Source organism: Zea mays, chromosome 2 (genome assembly GCF_902167145.1).
Source record: "Zea mays cultivar B73 chromosome 2, Zm-B73-REFERENCE-NAM-5.0, whole genome shotgun sequence".
Lineage (NCBI taxonomy): Eukaryota > Viridiplantae > Streptophyta > Magnoliopsida > Poales > Poaceae > Zea > Zea mays.
In genome coordinates this window covers 161363137-161390741 of record NC_050097.1, presented here as the reverse complement: position 1 = coordinate 161390741, position 27605 = coordinate 161363137, and the positions used below count along the sequence as shown (strand labels likewise).

At 48.3% G+C, this 27605-nt stretch overlaps 2 protein-coding genes across 2 annotated transcripts; both read left to right on the top strand.

Moving 5' to 3' along the window:
- Positions 1–3533: 3533 nt before the first annotated feature.
- Positions 3534–4752, top strand: LOC118476253 (uncharacterized). The gene is made up of 4 exons (XM_035965081.1): positions 3534–3731; positions 3807–3939; positions 4024–4211; positions 4291–4752. The coding sequence occupies exons 1-4, from the start codon at positions 3534–3536 to the stop codon at positions 4750–4752; spliced, it is 981 nt and encodes a 326-aa protein (XP_035820974.1).
- A 13554-nt stretch (positions 4753–18306) lies between these two features.
- On the top strand, positions 18307–27283 carry LOC100382576 (uncharacterized). The gene is made up of 5 exons (NM_001361668.1): positions 18307–18960; positions 20488–20605; positions 24540–24892; positions 24976–25074; positions 25541–27283. Exons 1-5 carry the CDS (start codon positions 18320–18322, stop codon positions 26811–26813), a joined length of 2484 nt encoding a protein of 827 aa, NP_001348597.1. The 5' UTR covers positions 18307–18319; the 3' UTR covers positions 26814–27283.
- Positions 27284–27605: the final 322 nt, after the last annotated feature.

Genomic DNA, 27605 nt, shown 5'->3' with positions numbered 1-27605 from the left:
TTTGGGCCTTTCGTGAGGTCTTTTATCCTTCTAGTGGACCCGGGGGATATCTGTCCCCCACAAGCCCCCGATCTTTGGGATGATTTTGAAATAAATAGCCTAAAGATCCTAGGTCCAACTTGCAGTATTTGATTTTACCAGGGAATGCTTTGGAAATAAGTCTTCCGGGCCACTGCTTCAGAATTCTGAGTGATCCGGTTAACACGTTTTCTTTTTACTGTCTTCTTCTGCTATTATTCCTCAAAATTTTGGTGTTCTGTCTCAGGTTCATGCTTCGGAGGTCAGCATTTTGCACTATTGAACTGTGAAGTCCATTGGGTGCACCGAAGGTGCACCCAATGGGTGTAGCCCCTGAGCTTCGAGTGGATTTTGGCAGATAATCCACTCGAAGGTCTTCATTTCAAGTCTTTTAAGAGATTATTTTTATCTTCCACCTGTGCTTTTTCAGAGGTCAGCCTTGCCTTAGTTTTGCCGTATGCTTTAGAGGTCAGCATTTTATCTTTCGGGGATGATTATTCATTGAATGGGTGTAGCCCCCGAACTTCGAATGGATTTTTGAAAATAATCCGCTCGAAGGTCTTCATCTCATGGTGTCTCTTTTTTTTCTTTAGAAATCATCCTTTTCTTTTGTCGGATGCCTTAGAGGTCAGCATTATGTCATCAATGTTATGCTTCAGAGGTCAGCATGTATTTTTGTCTCTGAAGTTGAGTACCCGATCTGCCCATATCTTACTAGGTCTGGCAATTTATTTGATCTGCGACCGATTGGGCGTTCGATAGATGGCCCTTGACTAGTCTTCATGTCACTTCGTGCTTTGATGCTTCTGTCGATTAGACTTGTACCTTATCGGCCATATTTGGCTTTCCTTTAATCCTTGCTGGTATCTCTTTTCTGTCTTGGAGTATTCATTGCATATACTGTACGGATGTGACAGTTTTGGAAAATATACTGATAATTTCTAGGCGTCCCCCCCAATGGGTGTAGGCAAGGGACGGCTTGGTACGCTGAGCGTTTAGCAAACTGCTTCTGAGTAGTGACTTCATGTGAACGCGGGTGTAATCATATCGCCCGCGCAGTTGACTGGAGTCCCAATGGGTGTCGTGTTACGTGAAACGGCGTCAGCCACCTGACGTGTCTTCAGACGGCTTGAATTGCATATTGAATTTTGGTGACTGTTCAGTGGTCGTGGTAGGAGGTGAGCGGTTGCCTTCTTCTTCTATAAATAGTGCTCTTGCTTCTCCGGCGTTTTCACATTTCTTGCTACTGCTTGCTATTTCATCTCCTCTCCTTCCTTCCACTCCGCCATGGGCAAGAGCAAGAAAGGTGGTGGTTCTTCGCATCACTCGGGCGACAAGCGCAAGTGCGAACCGACTCCTCCCTCGGAGGACTTTGGTGACTTGGAGTACTCGGAGGAGGAGTTCTCCGAGTCCGAGGGCTCTCCGGCTCCTGCCTCTCCCCCGGCGTCGTCTGATGATTCAGACGACTCCCAGGGGATCGCCGCGGAGGTATGGACTTACATCCGGGCCGTCGAGCATGCCGGGCTCGAGGGCTCGGATGAGTCGGAGTACTCCTCGGACGAGGAGAATTCCTCCGACTCGTCCGAGGAGGGCAGCGGCAGCGACAGCGGTGACGGCGACGACGACGGAGGCGACGGTGACGGCGGCGGCGACAGCGGCAAGGGTGGTGATGGCAGCGGCAAGGGTGGCAGCGGCGACGGCGGCAGCAGCAGCAAAGGCAGCAGCAAGGGCAGCAACAAGGCCAGTGGCTAGACGCCACTGGTTTTAGATGTTAGTGTAGATTAGTAGTAGAAATAGTATTAGCGAAATAATGTAGTAGTAGCTAGTAGTATAGTTAGTTAAATGTAATGTAGTAGAAGGGAAAGCATCAGCTCATAATGAGTTGATTTGTAAGTTCGGTAGTACTTCCCGTATAATGAAGAATGATTTCGATCCCTCTTGTGTGTATCATTCTGCCTTCTTGCTGATCGTCGATTGTGTTAATGCCTACTGCAGAGGCTGTTTCTGAACGTAATGCTTGAGTAGCGACTTAGAATCATTGAGTCGTGCTTCAGACTGCCTTCTTCACGATGTCAGCGCTTTAGTAGTGGTGGCCGAGTGATTATCAGCGATGTTGAGGCTTTTAGAGGTGATAGCCGAGCGATAGCGGGCCGCGTCGGTGTTTTAGAAATAATGACTGAGCGGTTACTGGCGACGTCCGTGTTTTAGAGGTAATAGCCGAATCTTCTGGAGTCATGTCACTGTTTTAGGAATAACAGCCGAGTGATTACTGGCGACGTCGGTGTTTTAGAAGTAACAGCCGAGTGATAACGGACCACGTTGGCCGCTTTGAAAGTAGTGGCCGAGTGAAGTCAGATAACGTCAGCGTTTTTAGAAACAACAGCTGAGTCAATTTGGGCCGCGTCGGCCGTTTTGGAAATAACGGCCGAGTGATGACATTGGCACGCCAACGTTTTAGAAATAACGGCTGGGTGATGACATGGCACGCCAGCATTTTAGAAATAACGGCTGGGTGATGACTGGGCACTTTTTAGAAATGGCATCTGGCCCGGGAAAACCCCATATGTACTGCACTGTCGCACGCCTCCACGCTCCGTGCCCTAGTTTCTGTTTTTCTGCATCCATGCTTTCTCTGCTCTCCTGCAATATCGCTTCCGCTCCGCTCGCTAGCGAGGTTGAGATGGCGCCCAAGCGGAAAGCTTCGAGTTCATCCGTCACAATCATTCTCCCCATCGATCCCAACAGTTAGTTGCCTTTCGCAGGTAACCATATGTCTGTTGTCTCTTAATCCGACCTTCTTCATCTCGTTTTCATCGGAGTTCTTCCTCTGAAGGAGCTCTGTTCGTGGGTGTCTTCTGTCGGAACAACACCCATTGGGTGTGATCCTATTGAAGCTGACCCCAATGGGTGTGATCCTGCTGAAGCTGGCCCCAATGGGTGTACTGTCCGTGTTGTTGATGAAGATGATGAAGAAGAGGATGAAATCCCTCTGATTTGGAAGAACAGCCGGCGTTACATAGCTAGTGGGGAAAGTAGTGGTGTTCCTTCTCCTGCCTTGTCTGCCCTCATTGGTCTACAAGAATTATCTCTGACAAACTTTGATCAAACTCTTGAAGACATGGTTCCAGAAGATATGTTGTCAAAGCCAACAGATGGTGGCGCGATGGATGTTTATGCTGATGTGCCCAATGCCGGGTTGGGGTCATCCCGGGCAGCGTCCCGTGCCTCATCGACCTTGGAGCGTGGACTTGAGGGTCAGGAGGCTGGTCTGGATTGCGCTGCTCCCACGGAAGTGACTGAGGGACCTTCAGCCTTAGAGGTGGCTGCTGCAGAGAACTCAGCCCTCAAGGATGGTGCTGGCGCTTACCCAGCCCCCAAGGGTGTTGCCAGAGATGATCCGGCTCGGATGGGTAGCGCGAGCTGTGACCCAGCCCCCGAGGGTGTCCGAGTGGTGTTCTCCCTCCCACACTTCCATGGATGTTCACGTAGGGTCTTCTCCTCCACACTCTGGTTGCATGGCGATAGCTCAAGCCTTGGGTCAAGGAGTCGCTTTAGAGGCCAGCGCACCCGATGACAGAGTTCTGGCTTCTGCTGATGACACTGAATTGGTTCCTGTTGATTCGTTGCGAGTTGTTCCGGTTGGTGATCCTTCGCCAAGCCATCAATTGACTTCTCACGACTTGGGGGTTCCCTCATTCTTCTCCAACCTCCAGGTATTTTGGTTTCTTCTGGTTTGACTTTACCCCAAGCAGATAATTGTTCTCATGCTTGTCTGTTTTTAATGCCAGGCGTTGGTTGATGAGATGTCTAGTCGGCTGAAGTTGCATGGTGCCTCTATCCCAGAAGGAGCTTTGTCTCTAGCGCATTGGAATCCAGTGCTGCTTCAGCGGCGTGTATCTGATTTGGAGGTGGCAAATGCCGGTCAGTGCTCTTTTGCTTCCTTTTTTGGCTACCTGATTAATCTGCTTTTTATCTGAACACCTTTGCTTGACTATTTCTTGATAGATATGGCTCGGCGGTACTCTGATCTTGAAGAAAAATATTCTCAAGGTCAGACTGAACTGGCCCGGCGGTGCTCTGATCTTGAAGAAAAATATTCTCAAGGTCAGACTGAACTGGCCCGGGTTTCTGCTTCTCTGAATGATGCTAACACGCTAAACTCTACTCTCCATGCTCAGCTCGACTCTGAAAAGGTGACCTATGAATCTTGGCTTTGTTTGTTGTGTTCTTATTGCTTGCTCGATGTTTGGAGAAACTTATTCTTGTCTGCAGGAGGAAAAGCGTGCCCTCGCCACTTCTCGTGACAACCTTAACAAGCTATACCGCGACGCCAGTAATTCGTTGACCATCTTGGAGAGAAATCATCGCTTCACCAGGGAGGAGTTAGATAATCATTGTTATAAGCTGCAAGAGTCCTTGGATGATGTGATTCGCCTTAGGCAGTTGGTGTCGACCAAAGATGCTGTCATCAAGGATCTGCGTGCTTCCAAGAAATCCATCGCCCAGGAGCTAGAAACCGCTCGGGTGGCTGTCGAGGCTGCTGAAGAGACTTCTGCTACTCTGAGGGCCCAGCGCGATAAAGCTATGGATAAAGTTATTTGCGCGGAGTGGATCTTGATGAGGAGACCCGGCGTGGTTGTTCCTGACGACATAGTGGCTGACGTGAATGCCGCTCCTGATTCCTCGAGTCGTCCTTCTTCGTCAGTTGCTCCTGATAAGAACATTACTAAATAGAAAACACTGAATGCTTTGAATGTGTGGTTAATGTGCTCGGATGTCTTGTTAGAGAACACTTTTGAATACTGAATGCTACTATTGTTTTCCCATTGTTACAATTCCATAGTATCTACAATTGTAGAAGTAAATGCAGTGTGATGGTTTTGAAATTTCATCGTGGGGCATAGAAGTTGCCCTAAGATGGGTGATTGCAAACGTGCCAAACGTGTCGTGCCATTTTAAGTCAGTACCAACTTAAACCGACCGCTCCGCTAGTAGGGCATAGTGGCCACCCCGAGTTAGGTAAGCGTGATCATGTCGCACCGCCTTAAGTCATTGCCGACTTAAGCCGATTGCTCCGTTAGTAGGGCATAGTGGTCACCCCGAGTTAAGTAAGCGTGAGCATGTCGCACCGCCTTAAGTCATTGTCGACTTAAGCCGATTGCTCCGTTAGTAGGGCATAGTGGTCACCCTGAGTTAAGTAAGTATGCCAATTGACAGCGAACAATCTGAGTGCCTTTGAAACCTTTTTTATTGATGATATATTTCTCGATTTACAGAATACATCGTCGTTCCAAGAGCTTCTGGGATGTAGCTAGGGGTAAAACTTCCTGAGGTGTTCTATGTTCCATGAGTTCCTTTTTCCGTGTCGTCCATCTGAGTGAGACGATATGATCCCGGCCGAGTGACTTCTGCTACTATGAATGGTCCTTCCCATAGAGGTGACAATTTATGCTGTCCCTCCCCCGTTAGAATTCGGTGGAGGACGAGATCTCCCACTGCGAAGGATCGATGCCGTATGGCCTTATCATGATAGTGCCTCAGAGTTTGCTGATACCGCGTTGATTGAATCACCGTATTCAGTCGCTCTTCTTCGAGTACATCAACATTCTCCAGCCTAGTAGCTTCAGCTTCAGCTATGTTTTCAAAGATTAACCTCGGTGCCCCGAACTTGAGATCAGCAGGTAGCACTGCCTCCGAACCATAAACCATAAAGAAGGGAGTATTTCCATGCAGAGCTCGGCTAGGTTGAGTTCTCAGGCTCCAAACCACATACGACAGCTCTCTGATCCACTTTCCTGCGAACTTCTCGTTTTTGTCGAAGACTTTCTTTCTGAGTGCTTCTAATATCATCCCGTTGGCCCTTTCTACTTGCCCGTTGGCTCTTGGGTGCGCCACCGAGGCATATTTGATCTGAATGCTCTTTTGCTCGCAGAAATCGAAGAACTCTAAACTGGTGAAGTTGGATCCCAGGTCAGTTATGATGCTATTCGGTATCCCGAACCTGAATATTATGTCTTGTATGAATTCCACTGCCTTAGATGAAGTTAGAGAAGCAATGGGTTTGAACTCTATCCATTTAGTGAATTTGTCGATAGCCACCAGTACATGAGTGTATCCTCCTTGAGCTTTCTTGAAAGGTCCAATCATATCCAATCCCCAGCATGCAAACGGCCAAGTTACGGGTATAGTCTACAGCTGTTGTGCTGGTAGATGCTGCTGTTTCGACAAGTACTGGCAGCCTTCGCACCTCTGGACTAACTCGGCTGCATCACTCTTTGCTGTTGGCCAGTAAAAACCCGACCTGAAGACCTTCCCAACCAGGGTTCTGGATGCTACGTGTACTCCACATTGCCCAGCATGGACCTCATCCATAAGTTCTTTCCAGTAGCTGAGAGAATGCATTTCATGAGGACTCCTGATGCGCCCCTTCTGTATAGTGTTTCCCCAATGAGTGTATAGTGAGCTGACTGTCTTGCGATGCGCTCGGCTGCATTCTTGTCATCTGGCTCCTCCTCGTTCTTTATATATTTGATGATTGGCCCCCTCCAGTCATCAGAATCTGACTCTGGTTGGCTCAGAGTATTACATTCTTCTGCCCGATCCAGTGAGATGCTTGGATGTGATATTTCTTGAACAAAAACTCCAGGCGGGACCTGAGTTCGACTGGATCCTAGCTTGGACAATACATCGGCTGCCATGTTTCGATCTCTCTCTACATGGTGAAATTCCAGTCCTTCAAATTTGTCTTCTAGTTTTCGGACAGCAGTGCAGTACTTTCCCATGGAATCGCTCGAACAATCCCATTCTTTATTTATCTGACTTATGACCACCAGAGAATCTCCATATACCATCATTCTCTTGATGCCCAGTGATATAGCAATGTTCAGTCCATGAATCAGAGCTTCATATTCTGCTACATTGTTAGAGGCTGGAAATAACAACTTAAGGGCATATCTGAGGTGTTCGCCTCCGAGTGCAGTAAAGAGGATCCCTGCGCCTGCTCCCTGCAGTTTTAACGAGCCATCGAAATACATTCGCCATACTTCTGCGGTTTCTGGGTTATCCGGTACTTGTTGTTCGGTCCACACCGATACGAAGTCAACCAGTGCTTGAGTTTTGATGGCAGTGCGAGGTCGAAATTCAATGTCATGAGATCCCAACTCGCAGGCCCACTTGGCTATTCTCCCGATGGCTTCTTTGTTGTGAAGAATATCTCCTATCGGAAATCCAGTGACTACTATGACTTTGTGGTCGTCGAAGTAGTGACGGAGCTTGCGTGCAGTTAGAAGTACTGCATATAATAGCTTCTGAACTTGAGGGTATTTCTTCTTCGAGGGACCCAGGACTTCACTGATGAAATAAACAGGATGCTGTATTGGGTATGCATGTCCTTCTTCTGCTCGCTCGACTACCAACGCGGTGCTCACCACGTGAGTCGTGCAAGAGATATATAACAGCAGATCTTCAGCTGGTTGAGTCAGCGTGGCTCGACGCGGTGGTTTCAGCACTGGTGGTGTCGTCAAGAACTTTTTTAATGCATCTAGGGCTTCCTATGCTTCTGAAGTCCACTGAAATTTGTCCACCTTCTTGAGTAACTTATAAAATGGTAAGCATTTTTCTCACAGCCTGGATATAAATCTGCTCAGAGCTGCCATACATCCGGTAAGTCTTTGAACTTTCTTCTGTGATCGTGGTGCTTCCATTCTCATGATAGCCTCGATCTTTTCTGGATTAGCTTCAATCCCCTGGTGGCTGACAATAAACCCGAGTAACTTTCCTGCTGGTACTCCGAAAACACATTTTTTGGGATTAAGCTTCCATCGATATCGCCGTAGACTGTTGAAAACCAGCTGTAAATCTTCAATGAAATTTTCTGAATTTTCTGTTTTGATCACCACATCATCCACATAAGCTTCCACACGCTTGCCCTAGTGATCGGCTAAGCATGTTTGAATAGCCCTCTGATAAGTCGCTCTAGTGTTTTTGAGGCCGAACGACATGGAGGTATAGCAAAAAGCTCCGAATGGAGTGATGAATGTTGTTTTTTCCTCGTCTTCTTTTGCCAGACTGATCTGATGATACCCAGAGTAGCAATCCAAGAAAGACAACACAGAACATCTAGCGGTGGAATCTACCACCTGATCTATCCTAGGAAGCCCGAAGGGATCCTTTGGACAGTGTTTGTTGAGATCCGTATAGTCGACGCACATGCACCAATCCACTTTATTCTTTTTGAGTACAAGAACAGGATTAGCTAGCCACTCAGGATGCAACACCTCTCTAATAAATCCTGTCGCGACCAAGCGAGCCAACTCAGCACGGATGGCTTCTCTCTTATCGGGCGTGAAGCGGCGTAATTTTTGCCGAATCGGCCTCGCTTGGGGGTAGACCTTCAGTTTGTGCTCGGCCAGTTCTCTCGGGACTCCCGGCATATCCGCAGGTTGCCATGCGAATACGTCTCGGTTATCTTGCAGAAACTGGACGAGCGCGCCTTCCTATTTGTCATCCAGGCTGCAGCTGATGATGGCGGTTTTGCGTTCATCAGTGAACCCAAGGTTGATCCTTTTGGTTTCTTCAGTCGGCCGCATAGAGGTCGCAGCTTGAGCTTCGTTCGCGGGTACCGCGAGGTCTTCCTCAGGCTTTGAGTTCGCCTGCACAGAAGAGGTCGCTGATGGTTTGGTGGTGAGGGCCGCCTGAATGGCCACTCGGAAACATTTTGCGGCACCTTGGAAGTCAGCGCTCACAGTTATGATCCCTTGCGGTCCTAGCATCTTCAATATCATGTATGTATAATGCGGAATGACCATGAACTTTGCCAATCCAGGCCTCTCGATGATGGCGTTGTACCCGCAGTCGAAGTTCGCCACTTCGAACCTTAGGAACTCGGTTTTGTAGTTCTCCGGAGTTCCAAAGGTGACCGACATGTAGATGTGGCCCAGCGGGTATTCTCCTTCAGTCGACACGATGTCGAAGAAAGGAGTGTCCGACTCGTGGAGCTCTTTGAGGTGAACTCCCAAGCCTTGAAGCGTCCGGGGAAGGTGACGTTGATGCTGCTCCCCCGTCCACTAATACCTTCTTTACCCTGCTCTCTTGGATCACCGGATCGACGAGGAGCGGGTATTTGCCTGGGTGGTCGAAGTTGAGCCACTGATCTGCCCGGGTGAAGGTGATCGGGTGCTCCAACCATCGGTACGAGGCAGGAGGACCGGTAGCTGCCACCAGTATCTGACGATTGTTGAGCTTTTGTTGTCTCTTGTTCTCCTGCGATCCGTGTCCGCCGAAGATGACATTGACCTCTCTGTCGACGCGCGGGAAGGCTCCACCTCCTCCTTCCTCCTGCTGCTGGGGTTGTCGTGGTTCTCCTGGTCCTCCTCGCGGCGGGGGAGGAGGTAGAGGTTGGAAGGGTCGACCGTGCCCGACGGAGTGCTTGAAGTCTCTGCAGTTCCGAAGGGTGTGGCGCATGTCCTTGTGGTATGGGCACTAGGCATCGAGGATGTCGTCCAACATGCGTTCGCCTCCACGAGGTCCTCCTCGGGCGCGAGAGGCAGGTGGTCCGGTGGCGTGGACTTCTCCGCGAGGCCTCTTCTCCCAACGCTTGTCGGGCTGCTGGTTCGTGTCGCGTCGCAGTGCCGTTGGTGCTGTCTTTGCTCCTCCGATGAGGTCCTGAGCTCGCTCGTTGGCAGTGATGTAGAGGTCGGCTTCCCGGAACAGTTGCTCGGAGGTAGTCGGTGCCTTTTGTAATATGGTTCGGACGAAGGCCGAATCATTGGATCCCCTGTAGAAGTCCTCGATCACTGCCGCCTCCGCGACCTCGGGAATACGATTTCTCATGGTCTGGAATCTTTTGAGATATGACCGAAGAGTTTCGTCCCCTCGGCGCTTGATGGATTTGAGGTCCCATGGTTGCGTTGGTTTGTCGGAGAGAGACTAAAAGTTGGCGGTGAAGCGCCGACTAAAGTCGCTCCAGTCGTCTGTGCAGTGTCGGGGTAGGTGTCGCAGCCACTGCAATGCGTCTTGCCCGAGGACGATAGGCAAGTCTGCGGTCATCACGTCTTCGGTTGCCCCAGCAGCTCGGGCAGCGGTGGTGTAGACGGCCAGCCAGCCTCCCAGATCTTGCTTAGGTTCATATTTGTCGACGTTGGATACCTTGAAGTTAAGGGGCCATTGGATGGCCCTGAGGCGCGGAGTAAGTGCCGATACTCCACATGTGTCCTCCTGTCGTCGATGATGTTGTCTGTCCCGGGGAGGGGAGTGGTCGTCGTGGTGCCTCGACCATCCCCGGGTGGTGCCACCAGTTGAAGCCATGGCTGACTCGGTCCTGGTAGCCTGACTCCGTGCTGGGATGTCGTGGTCCCGGTCGTACTCTTCCCGGCGACGGATCTCGTTCTCGTGTCGTCGTTCACGCGAAGCATTTATGGAGCTCCGCGCGTCTCGGTGACTGTTGATGGCGTGTCGTAGATCGTTCGGCGGGTGAGCGAGGGGTAGAAGGTGATTGGCTGCTTGAGTGAACAGCCGCCGATAGCCCTCGGCATCAGGAGTCCGAGGGAGGCCATCAGCTATCCGAGCCAACACCCCTCCGACTTCACTCGGCGTGTTCATGGCTCGGGCGAAGTCGGGGTTCAGGTTGCGCCCGAAGAGTGGATTTTCCCGGCGTTGCCTTGTCTCCTGCTCGGCCTGTTCTTGAGCCCATCGACGATCGCGTCGTCGGGAATTCCTTCTTTCCCTGAAGACACATTCCTCCGGAGTTTCTCCTATCTCTGAGACCTCGTCTCGTGATACAGGTTGCACCGGGTCCCGCTCTCCGGCCTCGTGATGTCGCTGGACATTTCGGCGTCAGTTCCTCCGTCGGCGGGATTCCCACTATGGAGGTTCCTCTCCAGGTGCAGTCGGTTCGTCGTCGGAGATGGGGGGCGATTCCACTCTCCCGATGAAGAGGACGTCGGGGTAGAATGGGGTAGCTGTCACGGCGATCTTCTTTCTGTTCTCCTTTGAGGGCGGAGGCACAGAAAGATCAGCTTGATGATCCTTTGCTTCCTTTTTCCTTGTGATCCGTGTCCATTCTCTCGTTGGAGAGGTGGACAACGGGGTTCTCAGGGCTGAAGGACCCTCGGCTCCTAGCTTGCTGGAGGTAATCTTTTTTAGGAGCGCTGGAGGTTGCGCTTTTTCTTGCCTCGCCCCGATTTTCTCGGAGATTTCTGAGGAAGGCTTTCTCTCTGGCAGATCCGCTATGCGATGTAGAGTTCCCTCCTCATCCGCTACAGATGAGATGGTGCCGAAGCAGAACATGGATCCGGGGCGGAGGATGATCTTGTGCTGGAAGGTGACGGCCATTGAGCTAGCTTGGATCGATGACACATCCCCTACCTGGTGCACCAGCTGTCGGTGTTTTGGGTCCGACCGCGCACCCAGGGTTACCCCTCAAGGTGCTTTTAGGAGTAGGACGGTGTTACCGACTGTAGCTCGATGGTTCGTGCTGGGCGTACGAGAAATAGTAGACAATGATGTACAGGTTCGGGCCGCTTTGAGATGTGTAACACCCTACGTCCTGGCGGGAGTGCTTTATGCGATGGATTACAAGGGAGTTCTCTAGTGCTGGAAAACATAGAGAGCGGGGTGGATGGCTAAGTAATGAATGATGTTGATCGTCTTGAAGGGGTGCCCCCTAGGCCTTATATACTTGACCGTGGGGCATTACATGTGGATACGATAACAACGTGTGCCAAAATAATAGTGAACTAACTGAGTCTATCTTCCTATAGTTCAGCCGACTCATCCTCGCTCAGTTCCGATTTACGGGGCCCTTGCGCGGGAAGGTCGGGTCACTGCTGTGATTACTGCTCGAATTTTGTTGGGCTGTCTGGACTTGCACCGACTCGGCCTTGTGTTGATCCGTCCCACTGGTCGTTCCTCCTAGGCCCACGAGGGGATGACCTTACGAATTATGGGGCCTTTGGGCCTTTCGTGAGGTCTTTTATCCTTCTAGTGGACCCGGGGGATATCTGTCCCCCACACTCATCGACGGAGACCGTGTCTTCGCCCTGCAGGCTCTCAACAAATACCAAGCTCAAACGAAGGCCTGGCGCGACCACGCAGTCGTCCCAAGAGAATTCGACGAAGGGGACCTCGTACTCGTCCGGACAACTCGGACAAAGTCACGGGGCAAGCCGGAGCCAAAATGGGAGGGTCCTTTCATCGTTAAGACGAAGGCGTCCCCCAGTGCGTACAGGCTAACAACGACATCCGGTGAGGACCTAGAGCATTCCTGGAATATCGATAATCTCCGCAAATTTTTTGTTTGAATCCTCAGAGCTAACACGCCCTTGTAATTCACCAAACAGTATCATTCCGGCCCGCACTCTTTTCCTCCTGGGGGTGAGGTTTTTAATGAGGCGGAGCCATGTAATATACCCGCAAAAATCCCCCGCAAAAATTAAGACACAATATGTCGAAAAAGACCGCATCGACGGTCTTCGACATTCAACCACACCAAAGTCACCGCGAGGGGCAGCGCTGACTACCCTCGCGTGCAACACTCCGCGCAAAAGTCGCCTAAGGGTGCAGCCGGACTAGCACAATAAGTCCACAAAATCAAAGTCTTTTCCAAAAGACTCTCCGTGCAAAAGTCGCCTAAGGGTGCAGCCGGACTCTCCGTGCCAAAGTCGCCTAAGGGTGCAGCCGGAATAGCACAACAAGTGCGCAAAATCGAAGCCTTTTCCAAAAGACTCTCCGTGCAAAAGTCGCCTAAGGGTGCAGCCGGAATAATAGGTGCGCAAAATCGAAGTCTTTTCCAAAAGACTCCGTGCAAAAGTCGCTTACGGGCACAGCTAAAACAACACAACAAGTACATGAAGATCGAAGTCGTTCCCAAAAGACTCCGTGCAGAAGTCGCCTACAGGCGCGGCCGGATCAACGAAGGCACGCAGCCTTATCATACAAATTACGGTTACATACACACAGTGAGGGCATCATATACTACATTGGCTCAACCTTCGGGATGATACCCATCTCCCTGTAGTTGAATAGCATTATCCTCAATTCCTCACCCTCAAAAAGATTTCGCAGCTCCCCCTCACCTACACTCACCCCAATCGGCGAGGACAACAATTCTCGCTTACCAGTCCCGTCCACGCGAAGACGACCACTCTCCATCTCACTACGATGACGCCTACCGCTTCGCGACAATCCACTCACTCTCTGTTTCGCCACCGCCCTTCGCCGCCTATACCCAGTACTCACACCCGGGAGCTCCTCGGAACCCTCCGCACGCGGCGAAGGCTCCGCTGCAGCCACGTCTAACACTGCAAAATAATCCAAGTCCTAATCTGAAGACTCCTCCGTCCACGCAATCGAACTCCTAGAATCATCAGACTCAAAACACTTAGACATAGAGCCAAACGAATCGTCATCAGCAGCCACAGTCGAAGCCGCCACAAAAATAACATTGTCAGTAGCGGTTGCGTGCGCAGGCCCAAGCCCTAGAACCTGCGCAGCAACCGAGGTTCAGTATCACACAGACAAAATTTACAAACTACTCAACACCTACTCAGCCACCTGCGAAGGCCCGGCCATGGCTGTGGGGTCTTCAGATGCCGGCTCAGCAGCCGGCTCGGCCACCACCTTCAAGGTGTCTTCGCCCGTCGGCGTAGGGGCTGGTGCGGGGTCTTCGGCGGCCGCAGTCGGCGTGGGGGTCGCCGAGGGGCCTTCACCGGCATCCGATGGCAGCACCGGATCGACCTCCACGGCCTCGGGCAGTGCGCCGTCCAGACCACCAAGGTCCTCGACGTCTTCGGCATGCGCCATCTGCAGCAACAGCACACTCATTCAGCAAAACCACACATACCCACACATATAACCACACAAAAAGCAGCCTTTACCTGCTCTATTGCCCGGTCGGACCGCTCCCTGACCGCCTCTCGGCCGTGCGGACCCCACATCCTATTGAAGAGTGCCCCCACCGACTGCTTCAGCACAGGGTCTTCGACCTTGAAGATTTCATGTTCAAATTTTTCGTTCGCTTGGTCGAAGACCTCGTAATGCCTGTACCCCTCGCGGGACAAAGCATTCACGGCCCCCTCGCAGGTGACGAGGGAGGCGAAGGACATGAAACCCGTCACAATGGTCGGGAGCACCAGCAGCTCCTCCTGCAACCATTCAAGAAAGCGAAGGCCCGCTTCTTGGCCGGGCACTTCGAAGGCAGCAGTCCGCGCACCCAGCTCTCGGTACGCGTCCACAAATTGCGCGTGTGTCCGCTCGACCTCCGCGCGCGTCGAGGCCTCGGCCTTGTCCACGCGGCTGCGCAGGGCGTTGAACCTCGCCTCCAGCTCCTCGGCGCGTTGGCGGGCGAGACTGCCCTCCGCCCGCGCCACTTTGGCCTCGGCCTGCGCAGCCTGCGCATCAGCGATGGCCTTGTTCGCCTCTCTCCTCTCCTCTACCAGATGGCGCCGGAGATCCGTCTTCTCGACCTCCATGGCGGCCACCTTCTCCAACAGCCTGCGGTTTTTGCTTTCCGCAGCCGACTTCTCCCGCACAGCATCCGCATGCTGTGCCCGGAGACTCTCGACCTCAGCAGCAACGTCCGCAGTCAAGGCACCCGACGCGACGTGGTCGGCGAAGTCGGCCGCCTGACACATAAACCCATGAGACCTGAATCCTCATAAAAACAACAAACATCAAAGTCTAACACAACTAACACAACTTACTCGCTTCAGCTGCAGTGACAGCTGCTGCGACGCTTCCCTCAGTCGCTGAGACATGGAGCCCGCCAAGTCCTTAGCGGCAGCGGCCGACATAATCTCGCCGCTCGCGCAGAAAGTGGCCCACGGGTCCCGCGCGGCACCCTTCACCCCAGCCACTACCGTTGGCGAAGTGGTTGCCACCGAAGGCGGGACAACAGCCAGTTGCCCCTCACCCGACCCTGCACCATGATACTGGTTAAAGGCCTAGTCGAGCCAGAAAAAAAACTTCACTTACCAACAAAATAATCATCGACACTGATGTTCGTGCCGAAGTCGGCAATGCGTCGCGCCGGCGAAGGCGACCCTCGTCCTTTCATGGGCCCGCTCGGGGGCGGCTTGCTCCCGCCAGAGGCGGCAGCCTTCGCACTCGCTGACACCTTGTTGTGCCCCAGGGGCGGCCGGTTTCGTAGCCGGCACCGGTTTGCTACCGCTAGAGGCAGCAGCCTTCGCGCTCCCCCGCGCCTTCTTCGCCTCACGCATAGGATCCGCGATCCTGACGACCGCCCGGCGTTTCTGCGCAGCGTCTTGACGATCCCTCTCCATCACTGCCGATACAACAACAGCAATATTCCGTCCGTAAGGAAAAACCTTCAAGTCACGAGCCATGCGAGACGTAAAGAAGTCTTCGCCAGCCGCGCGGGGGATCGGAACATTCTTGGGCCATCGACCCCCGGTAACCTCCAGCATCTGCGCCGAAGACTCCCGGAGCTCGGGCGAAGACATCCTTCCCCCGAGGGCTACGCACGTCCCCATCAACTCCACAGCAAAACTATCGGAGACCCCCAGTCCCCCACTGCAGTACCTATTTTTCTCTTCTTCGTGGCTGGGGCGGCCTCCTGCGAAGGGCCTTCCTCAGTCACGGTCACTGACCTCTTCCTGCGGCGGTCGACAGCGTCATCCCCGGGATACCCGCCATACGACAAGCGATTCAGCTCGAAGACCCTATTCAGGCGAATGTTGGATCCACGGATATCCCAACTTCGCAGGCCCTCCGTCCTAGGCACATAACGCCCCACAATACGCGCAGCCCCGTCTTCCGCTTCACGCACGAATGCGGCGGGATCCCGGCCATGCAGATCTAACGCGAAGGCTGGACTTCGCACTCGCTGCCCACCCAGGGAGGGCATCTCGCGAGGGCATACTTCGCCCAACGCCCAGCCATGTGCCAAGGGCCATACCCCATACCCGATGAATTCCTCAACTAAATCGCGCCCGCTACTCATGCGGGCAGCGCACCGAAGGGTTCCTTCATCTTCATCATCCTCCGCCACCTCAAATTGCGGGTACGCTACATAATAATGGGAGCACATCACGGCCACGGGGAGCCCTAGGCGGTTTTCGACTTCGCCCTCGGAAACATAAAGCCCCACTTATTGCGGACATAGGGAACTAACTCCACGACTTCCATCGAAGTCTTCCCGGTCCTCGGCGTAAATGTGCACGATCCAAACTGTGCAATCTTGTGTCCAATTTTTCTTTTTTGCCAATGCAGACAGTAATGTTTGGCGAAGACCTCCACAGAAGGCTGAGCGCCATATGAAGTCACCGCCCAGACATACTTCGCCAGGGCCACCACGGCGTTAGGTGTCAGCTGGTGGACCTGGACCTCAAATCTCTGCAGGACCTCCGCCACAAAGCGATGTGCAGGCAGACGAAGGCCAGCGGTGAAAAACGCCTCAAACACGACCAACTCGCCCTCGGGCTCGGGAACCTCCTCCGCCCCCGGGACACGCCCAACTCCGCTGCCAAAATACCCCAGCTGCTGCATATCCTGAACGTGGACCGAGGAAATCCTCGAAACACCGAACTCCACCATATCACCCGGATGTAGCTCCTCCGCCGCCACATTGCTCAAGGTATCCTCGGACGATGCGTCGGTCGGCGGCGTGTTTGCAGCAGACGAGGAAGAAGACGACATGGCTATGTACTGTCGGCGGCGGCGAGCGGTCTGCTTGACGCGGGCCAGATCTCCGACGAGCAGGAGCAAGAAGGGCAGGCGAGCGGGCAAACGGTTTCAAAAGGAGGCTAGGGTTTTGCAGCGCACAGAAAGGTAAGAGAACCTGACCCGCCCCGCCCCCCCCTTTTATACACAGGACGCGATGCTTCGGGAAACCCGCAGTCCAACAGTACTGCGTCCGTCAACGGTCACATCAAAAACCCCCGCAGAACCACTTCGAGCGAGGGCAGCGTCTCCACCATCTAACGACGTTTTTGGCACCAGATGACTTAGTCGAACTGGTCCCTCGGAGGGCAAATGTTGGGGCGAAGGCGAAGACACTACCCTTCGCTCCAGGCCTTCGTCAATCTCGTTGCACCAACGGAGGCAAAACGACCGGCGGGGTCCACCCTTCGTCCTATACACTACAAGACGAAGGCCTACGACGAGGTCGCCCCGTCCCACGTCCTCACCCAACCTGGAGGCCCACGTGGGATTCGACCCATTGTAACAGGCCCCGCATGGAGAAGTGTGTTACAGGCTCGACTTGTAATGGCTTTTCTGTAATGACAGTCTGTAACCCTCCCTTATGGGAATATTCCGGGGATAGTCCAGGTGCCTGAGGGCACATGCGTCCTTACATCAAGACGTTGGGCACTCAGGCACCTATAAATACCCCCGTATAGTGCCCTTGAGAGGCTGGATTAACAGAGCGATCGTCATCTCGAGTTAAAACCTTGTTTGCATTCCTTTCACTCCCCCGTTGGATCATCTTGCCCAGGAGAGCAAGTTCCAACAGAGGCCATGACTAGCAGCTAAGGACGAGACTCCTGTGAGCACCGTCCACGACTATCACAACCGGCACGTAGATCTGATGCCTAGCGGCAATCTCCTATAAGCCAGGACTATGTCCAGGTTAAGAACGAGTCCGAGACACAAGATTCAGTGCCGACATTGAGGAAGGCGAAAGGTGGCGTCGGGGAGAAGACAATAGGACAAGAGTTCACACTCACCTGGTCGAAGCAAAGACGAACGAGAGTACTCATCGAATGGAGAACGAAGACGGTGCAAATGGAAGAACGGAGTGTCGACGTCACGAGGGGCAGGAAGGAAGAGGAAACCTACAAATGTCATTCAACAACGTAAAAAAATGCCATATGTTCAAAATTCGCAGGATTACACAATGAGTCTGTTTGGTTTAGTTTTTTTCTGACCAACTTTTCTAAAAAATTGACTATGAAGAGAATCTGGTTGTGGTAAGAATCTGAGTATCGTGGGGATTACGTGCGGATGAAGATAAAGTGATCCAAAGGGTCTAGGATCTAGAAAGCGATGAATTTCTACTATCGTGAAGACTTGACCGATTTTGTGTTCATGTTGATTTTCGATAGTTTTTACCAAAACAATTTTTATAGAAGTAGGATGAAAAAGTGGGGCGTTTGACATTCCACAATAGATTTTGGTGGTTAGAAGCTGAAAAAAAGCCCAACTACCACTACCAAGAGAGCAATTAGCGTGTTTGGATGCCAAATTGCTAAATCTCGACGAAGGAGATGCCAATATTGAAAAAAAAACTCCTAGAAGACTGACGAGGGTTTTGACCGGAACCCCAAAACCCAAACGCTCACATATGGCCCGCCACAGCCCGCTGCTGCTTCTCCGCCGACGGCGCGGCATCCCCACCCCGTCGTCCCTCCTCGTCCTCCGCCACCGGCCCTTCGCCTCCTCTCCCTCCCCACCCGCACCCTCAACCCCCTCGTCCGCCTCCTCTAAGCCCCCCGCCCTTTCCGCCCGCCTCTCCTTCGTCTTCGATCAGCTCGATGCCCTCGACCGCTCCCGCTCCTCCGAGCTCTCGGCCCGCGATGCCGCCCTCCGCCGCATCCAGTCCTGGCGCCGCCCCGTGCCGCCGCCTGAGGCACCGCCGCTGGATGCCGATCCAGGCCCGGAGCCGGAGCAGGATGGTCAGAAGGAAGCTGCTCTGGCGTCGGCATCTGCCGATGAGGTGGGGATGAGCATGAAGGAGGTATTGCGGAGGGAGGTGGAGCTGGTGCACCCCTGGCGCGAATGGATCGAACTGATGGAGCGGCTTGCTCAGCAGAGGTACTTCGACCTTGGGCGGGCCTGTGGTGCCGATGAGAGCTCCATGGCCGCCGCTGTGCCCTTGGACCTCTCAGAGGTCAGTGAGGAGGTGGGGTTGGACTTCTCCAGAGACTGGACTACTGTCAAGAACGCCTGCATGAACTTCGGCCGAGACCGGTTTGACATCCTCAAGTATGGTTATTGCTCTTGAGCTTGAACTTTTAGTTCCTTGTCAATTATACTTTATGGGGTTCGAATTCATTAGGTTGCTGTAGCCTGATTTTTTTTCTTTGTCATGGTCAAAACAGGGTAAAGTTAAAAGGTATTCCGTCTGCCCAGAAAAGAACGCAATTCGAGCACTTTATTAACAAGTTAAAGTATCTTGAGTTTGACTAACTGTATATAAAAATATAATTTTTATGATATCAAATACCTTCGCCATCCCAAAATAACTGTCATTCTAGCTTCCCAAGAAGTCGTTTTTATCTTTAACCTAATATATATAAGAAAAACAGTAATATTTATGGTGTATAATTAGTATCATTAGATGATTAGTTGAATATTATTTTCATAATAAACTTATTTGGAGATAAATACTGCTAATGTTTTTTACCAACCTAGTCAAACACTCAAACTTTAAAAAGTTTGACTAGCATGTATTCCATAGTGACAATTATTTTGGGACGGAGGGAGTAAATACCATTAGATTTTCCAGGAGATATATTTTCGTAGTAACCTATTTGATGTCATAAGCATTAATGTTGTTGTCTATATATATGGTCAAACTTTAGATACTTTAACAAAGAATACACCACCAAGAACCGCTTTCTTTTTGGGACAGAGGTAGTAGGCTATATGAAGATAATTATAGGCCATAGATAATAGATTTTGATTCAGTTCACTGCCATTCCAACGTTGCATACTATTGAACCATTCCAATGTTGCATACTATTGAGGGGAGACCATTCTAGTTTCTGAGAAGCCTGTAGCATTATCTGGATCTTTGAGCCATCTAGTGCAAGTTCTATAAAGTTTAAAGGCATGATTTGATGAATATTTCTAAATCATAGCCATCAGAATGGATTGTTGCATCACCCCCTCCCTAGTTTGGAGTTTCGTGCTAAGAAGTTACCACTGCTGTAGAAATTATATGATTGCCTTGTGAGTGCACCCAACTTTCATTGCTGTAAGTGGATATTAACGTTGCAATCTGTCATTGTATTCCCTTGGTATGCACAGGAATAGATATTTTGAGTTGCATTGAAACTTTGGAAGCTTCCCTTACAGTTATTGCTAAACCTGGAAAGCCAGAATGCAAATATTTGAGCTTAACCTTTAAAATTCATCATTCCTATATTTTTAGCATACTAATGGGTCTTATGATTCTTTTGTCTTGGAGTAATCACTACGGTTATCCAAAATTAGATGTTGATTCCTTGCACAAAATGTTTTCTTGTGAATTCATGACTGAAGCACATGAAAATTAAATCTAACATATAATGTAGGAATATCTGAGAATATGTAATGACCATGCATCTGAAATATTGTTGTTTCGCCTCATCAAAAGTAGCAAAAGGATCAGAGTCAGAATTCAGAAAAGGGTTATTGTTATTGCAGCAATCATTTGGACACATTTTTAGATAGATCATAGTTGCGACAAGCCGGCAAATGAACAAATGATAATAGTACTAGTAATATTGGTTCTCAAATCTTATGCAGGTCATTGCCTAGGAAGGATCTTCAGATATTGGTTGGCCATGGGTGCCCTAGCATGGATGCAAAAGTGGTGTTTTCTGCAAAACTGATAAGAAAACATGTCCATCTTGATGAGGGCGATGTAAGTTGCATATTCTAAACCAAAATTTGTTTCAAAATGCCGAAAATTCAGATGTCACCACTTTGTGTTATGTGTGCTGACTTTTATGATTGTATCTATGTATTCCTACATGTTCTCCAGTTGTCATTGTGGCAAATGAATATAGTACCAAAGAAACACTCGCCAAGGGTCCATTTTCTTGTTTAATTATTCGATTAAGGGTCTGTTTGGAACGCTGTTTTTTTTCCTGTTTCTGCATTTTTCCTGTGAAATCAAATTGACATGTGTTCTAAACAGGCCTTAAAATAGATGTTTTCCTTCTCTCTTTTCCCCTTTTGTTGGTGGTTCGTGTTGGGTTTCAACTCTAGCCTTGACTAACCTGCTTGAGACTAAAGGGCTTTGTTATTTTGGTTGCTGTTGAATGTTGATATAATAGATATATTGAGTTTATGAGGGATATACTAGACGTCTCACATTTGGCAATACTGTAGCACAACAATTGTGTACTCTGGCAGTACATAGACTTGATTCTTTTGGTCCTGCTGTGCTTCACAAATGCAATTTATTTGTTTATGCTGATTCCAATATTAAGTAATTGAATTTGGTAGGTCCCATTTGGGAAATCAAATAACCATAGTTGTTAAGGCGGTAAGGCGAGCGACCTCCTTTTCACCTTTTAAGCGATAAGGCGTAAGGCGAGGCGACGCCTTACTAATATATAAAAAATAGGCAATAAAAACAGAATATATAGGAATATAGTCTCAAATAGATAGGGATAATAGTATTATGGTAGCAAATAGGAGAGCAAGTTCAACACAAACCTACATCATAGACATAAAGTTCAACATAAGTAATAGATAATAGTAGTAGCAGTAGTCTAGTAGAGTAGATAACACTCTCATCTCTCAAGCCTCAATCTCAAAATTTACCGTCAAACTCATCATGGGGTGTAGTATTCTCTTCTCCATCATCTTCCGCCTCGTTTGCCTCATCACTATCACTCACACCAATGTCATCTTGTGGATCCACCACTTCATTGCTTGAATCATTTCCATCATCCTCACCTTGTTCATCTTCTTGTGCCCTCATTGTACTACGCCTTTGGTAGGTGTTTGCATACATACGAGCTTGTCTTGGAAAGTTGCGGCCTCGAAGGGACTCAGATGCTCCAATGGCATCATCAACTTATTCCCATGTCAAGTTACGCTCCTCATCATCCCTACCAGCGTGTACAACCGATGAGTGTACCCACTCATTGTCCCAATCAAAATCCTCAAGCACTAATGGGTCATAACTTGTGCCACCTGTCTTCCTCCTCTTTTGGAACCTATTTTGCATCTTCCGGTTGTATGATACAAAGACTAAGTCATTTAGCCTTTTGTGTAGCAATCGGTTCCTCTTTTTTGTGTGCATCTGAAAAATGAGAAGAGTAAATGATAGCCATACCATACATGAATATTAATTTATGAATGCAAGTCAACTTATACTCACAAATTCAAAGGTACTCCAACTCCTCTCACAACCGGATGATGAAGCACATAGACTAACCACACGCTTTGCAAACCTTTGCAATTCGAAGGCACAGCCGCCATACGAACACCACCAATCAACTATAATAACATGTCACTCAGTTGAAATAACTTTAAATTCCATTAGTATATGTTTTTGTTGTTTTAGCATCAACTCATTCAGTTGCCTATCCCCTGTCCATATGCTACTGTTGTTCCATTGATGAAACAGTCAACAGACCCACTAGATAAACTTATGGCTCAGTTTGGAAGCAACCTATTTTAAAAAAATCCAGTTTCTAGAAACTGGTTTATGAAAAAAACTAGTTAATGGTGTTTGGAACCATCTCAGTTTTCATAAACTGGCTTTAGTTAGTGGAGGCTAGCTTGGTTTTTAAGAAAGTGAGAATCCAGTTTCTATAAATTGGGGCATAAACTAGTATGTTTGTAACCACCTCAGTTTGTATAAACAGTTTCTTAAAAACTGAATGCTTCCAAACAGGCCCTATATTGATGAAAACCTGAAACACAATAGCTAAGGTCCTATTTGGAATGTGAGGTTTTCCCCTGTTCCCTGTGTTTTAAGTGTGAAAAAAAGAACTGGTTACTGTGAAATTCCTTTGTTTCAATGGACCCCTTACGCTGCAAATACTTTATTCTTGTGGTTTACTTATAGTTCATTCTTCCTTGATTGTAGCTTAGCCCCAAACTACCATGATATGGCCATGGTAAGTAGCACTCTGAATCAGGTTTACATGAAATAACAAAAGCTAAATGGTTTTGGTATCAAATTGTTTTGTCCTGATTCTTCTCTAAGATCATCTATGATCTATGAGTTAGATAAAACAGAGACGAGAGATAATTTGAACTAGAAAAAAGATTGCTTTGATATGAAAGTTTTTTTTTTCTGCTTCTCACATGGTAGATTATGTTAGAAATGATGCTAGGCAGGAAGCTGGTTTTTCCTAATGTCCAGTTGACCTAGCGTACAAGATGGGGAAGAGAGGGAGGACGAGGAGGGGTGTTGTGGCTTGTGGCCTTGTGGGTGACTTGAACATATTGCCTTTGGGCTTTGGCTGTACCTCCAGTTGCTTCCTTTTCTTCTTCTGGGACCACTCCTGTGCTTAACTTAGCGGCTCTCTTTGTGTTTTCTGCCTCCCACCGTCTCTTCCCCAAGGGTATTTCTACATCACCCTTTTGCAGATTACCTGTCTTTGTCCTTTGTGCTGGTCGCATAATGTTCTCCTCACCACCCAACTTGATCAAAAGCTTTACAGGAGAGTGCTACATAGCATTCTGAAGCCACCTAGGTTGCTTCCAAGGACACATTTGGAACATGGTGTTACACAAACTAAAATTGTTACAGTTAACAGATATGATATAATGCTTAACCTTTGACAATTTCTTCATCCTTGCTTCATAAAATCAAACATTTTCATTTGGTTCTAGCTGTAGTATGGTCATTTGTATGATTAATACAATCTAAAGAATGTGTGCTAAATGATCTTTGTTTTTTATACTGAGAAACGACAACCTATGTCTTAGTGCCAATGACTTGTACCCTGTATTTTGTAGAAGTGTCTTGACAGAATGAGTCCTGATTCTGGTAAATTCGTAATTTACTTAAGACTTATCTGCATTCTCTACTAACCCTCCAATTTTCATGATGTCTCTCCCATTACCCAGGAGTGCCATGCAGAATTTGTTGCAGCATGTCATTTCATAGGGGCATATGTGGTCATTTCTGTTTAACATTTTCTTAGAAATAGTGACACCTTGGTTTGTGCACATCGCAGTTTACGGACAAGAATTGTGTTATTTCTGACTACTGAAATTTTGACTACTACCATAGGCTGCGCCTAAAAAATGAAACTGAAATGGATTATGTAAGTACTCCGTGTCCTCTGATAGCATATTGCTTTTTTCGTGATGAAAACACAGATGTTTGTCTTTCTGAATTGCTTTCTACCTTGTCTAGTGTGTGCCTTCTTTTGTGTTTTGATGTCATTTTTACTCTCATGCTTGATAGCTCTTGTTTCATTCTCTCATACTTATTTTAGCCCTTATGGCCTTATATAAGTTCATGTGTTTATAATGGGGTTCCCATTACAGTTTAGCCTTCTCAAAAAAAAGTCTAAATACTTGTGATTTACACAGGTTATTTCTATTGTATTTTCTCACGCCGATAAAGCTTATCAGATGTCAAATCTATACTTTCTTTAGCTAATGCCTTTCTTGGTATTCTTCATATTTCCTAGCCAGTGTGCTACTTTTTATACAGCATATGGAGTTCAGTGTAGCATTGTAAGCAATAACCAGTGGAGTATGAGTGCCAGGGCATATAATTTTATCAGTCCACTCTTAGATGCAATGCCTAAGTGAACATCAAACATTATTTTGTTGGAAAATCACCATCTGGTTTCATTATTTTTATTTTTAATTTGCAGGTATGTAGTTCTTGTAATTTACGAAATGAATGCACGAGGGGCTATATCCTTACACGTAAAGAAGATGAAGTTCGGACTCTTGATGTTATGCGCATTTTATTGATCTATGGTTTTGATCACGTAAAGGAAACTGTAGAGAACAAACCTCTGCTCAAATTAAAATCTTTGAAGAATGTTGTTCGGAAATTAATACATGAGATTGTCAAGTTGAGTGCTGTTCCTATCGATCCTAATCTCCCACCACCTGTAATAAAGAAGCCTCCTATTAAAGTGAAGCAACCACCTCCCCCACCAAAGAAGCGAGTGGGACGTGATGATGTTGAGATGAAGAAAGGAGATTGGCTCTGCCCTAAGTAATTTTGCCACTTGCCTCTGATTTATTGAATCTTGTTGACTTGAGAAATATTGTTCTTACTCCCTGGGGTCTATTTTGCAGGTGTGATTTTATGAATTTTGCAAAAAACACTGTTTGCTTGCAGTGTGATGCTAAGCGTCCCAAAAGGCAACTCCTCCCTGGAGAGTGGGAATGCCCTCGGTAAGCGTACTCATAGGAATTCTGTTTTGATGTCTATTTTTCTGTCCTATTCTGTTGTAAGTTTATACATATGGCATCATATACTGCACTGACACCTTCACTTTTCATCATGTTTCTTTACATCCATATTTGCTACATGCATAGTTGTGAAGAAAGAAATTGTTATCTTGGATCAGTATATTTTCTGGCACATTCTGTAGTAACTTTATTAAATGAACAGTGCATGTTAGCATTCATGTTTGCACTGTGTGCGGTGTCTGTTATCCAACACAATTATGATTTATGAACAACAATAGCTTGGACTAAGATTTCTAAGAAGGTTCTCCATGACATCTTATGTCTCTGAAGAGGTGATCTTGAAGAATATGGAAAACGGAAATAGCACATTCATTACAGTGATTCATGAATCAATTTGTTATGTTCTGTTGGTTCCTTATAGCGCTGATTCATGTACATGAAATTTCAGGTGCAATTTCTTGAACTATAGGCGGAATATGTCATGTTTCCATTGTGAACATGACCGTCCTTCAGATGAGTATGCCAACAGACAAATGGAAGCAAAGCAATCTGCACTGCGGAATAGATTAGAAAGACCTCCACGCAAATCTGATATTTCTAGTGCATGGAACTTTGATTTTGAAGATAACGAGTCAGATGGTGCAGATGTTGCGGCGTTTGAATATGCTGATTCATCTAAGGTGAGGAGGGAGAGCTCATCAGCAGGCAGCATGTCGTATAGAGGTGTTTCCAAGGGCTCTGATGATGAGGAATATAGAATGGCTGAAACAATGACTACAGGACGGGGGAATAAGTTCTCAGAAAGAGATAGCTTGCCATCTTCAAGAGATGGTTTTAATGATTTTGATGATGAAGATGATGACATTGACAGTTATGAACTTGACTTGTCAAAAGGTAGTCACACAGGTGGAGTGTCAAGGATGAGTTATTCGGATCTTGAGAGTGCTTCTGATTCAGAAGGTTTTAGTGAAATTGATAATAGTAGAGAGTCCAGATATGGTAATAGTAAAGAGTCCAGATATGATAATGGTAGAGAGTCCAGAAATGATAATAATAGAGAGTCCAAATACGCAGCCAAGGTTGAGGATGAATTTGAGGATCATCATTCCCTGAGATCGACTCATCTTGCTGATTCCTGGCAAAAAACCAGAGGTCGGAGTGGTTCGAATGACTACAGAAGGGCATCTTTTGGATCAGAGAGTGATGATGAGATCAATTCTTATCCGGACGAGGACATTGACAAAGGTCCTAGAAATAATGGAAGCCGTAGTCAGGGAAGTACCAACAGAGCTTCTGTTAGGCACAATGCACTTGCCTACAGTGATGATGAACCATTTTCTGATGATGTGGATTCTGGTATGGCTGATCGGTTCGGGCCTAGGCAGACTAAGTCTTCCACGAACATCAAGGATAACTTCCGTGACACAAGGCGTAACTTGAATGGAAGACGTTCTAGTGGGGACCGTTATGGTAGAACAGAACGGAATGAGCGGGACCGTTATGGTAGAACAGAACAACGGAATGAGCGGGACCGCTATGGTAGAACAGAACGGAATGAGCGGTTCAACAATTTTGACATGCACCGTGGCGGTTCAGTCTTGGATAAGGGCCGTGGGGCTAGGGGTAACCAGTTAGATAGTGGTTCAAGAGGTTTACAAAGAAACGCAAGAAGAAATTGGGATAGAAGTGGTGGCTTTGACGGCAGGCACAAGGGTGTTTAAATAATAATAGCAAGAGTGGTATCTTAAGTACCAAATGGCAACCAGTGATATCCTTCATGTGACCTTATCCAATGCCGAGGGTATTTCAATCCAGCTGAGCATGGCTCTTATGATTCCACCATGTGTCCATGACCACTCTTCCATAATGCTACTTCACCCTGCGACAGAGGCTATGGCGATTCCTCTCCATCTGCACTTCCATTTCAAGCATTGCACCTCTCTGTCTGCTTGTTTGTTACATGTCATTGCATCAGTCAGAGCGGTCGAACCTGAAGAGCTCTGGAACTGGGTTCGTTATTTGGTTCACTCATGCCGCACAGGTACAATTTTAGACTACTAGTTAGTCTCCATATTGTTTTGCAGAGATGCATCAACAGGATTGTACCTCGAATTATGAGAGCAATAAAACTATACACTTCAAACTTAATGTGATACCAAATGTAACGATGTTGAAGCGTTTTGGTCGAGTTATAGATTCTCGTTGCAATATTGATCTAGATTCTTTTAAAAAAATGTTTCTTAGATGAACCAGAATTACTTTTAGAACTGTTTGTAGCTCGCTTGATTCTCAAACATCTCTCTCTTTTGACCGGGAAGACTGGGGAAGCCCATACATCGGCACAAATTTTATAGAATTTAAATGAAAGAAAGGTAAGGAAGGGTCTTTGCATCTTCCTCGACGGGTGCGAAGGGTAAGGAAGTTAGTCGAGCCAACTAGGGTCCGTGTAGGTAGTTAGAACGTAGGTTCCTTAACAGGTAAGTTACGAGAAATAGTTGACGTTGCGGTGAGGA

Bases quoted from the DNA above. Each gene is read 5' to 3' on its own strand.
- LOC118476253 (XM_035965081.1), top strand. From the start codon at position 3,534: ATGGCGATAGCTCAAGCCTTGGGTCAAGGAGTCGCTTTAGAGGCCAGC. The intron at 3,732-3,806 runs GTATTTTGGTTT...TTTTAATGCCAG, and splicing joins CATTCTTCTCCAACCTCCAG to GCGTTGGTTGATGAGATGTC. The intron at 4,212-4,290 runs GTGACCTATGAA...TCTTGTCTGCAG, and splicing joins CTCAGCTCGACTCTGAAAAG to GAGGAAAAGCGTGCCCTCGC.
- LOC100382576 (NM_001361668.1), top strand. From the start codon at position 18,320: ATGGCCCGCCACAGCCCGCTGCTGCTTCTCCGCCGACGGCGCGGCATC. The intron at 24,893-24,975 runs GTAATTTTGCCA...TCTATTTTGCAG, and splicing joins GGAGATTGGCTCTGCCCTAA to GTGTGATTTTATGAATTTTG. The intron at 25,075-25,540 runs GTAAGCGTACTC...ATGAAATTTCAG, and splicing joins GGAGAGTGGGAATGCCCTCG to GTGCAATTTCTTGAACTATA.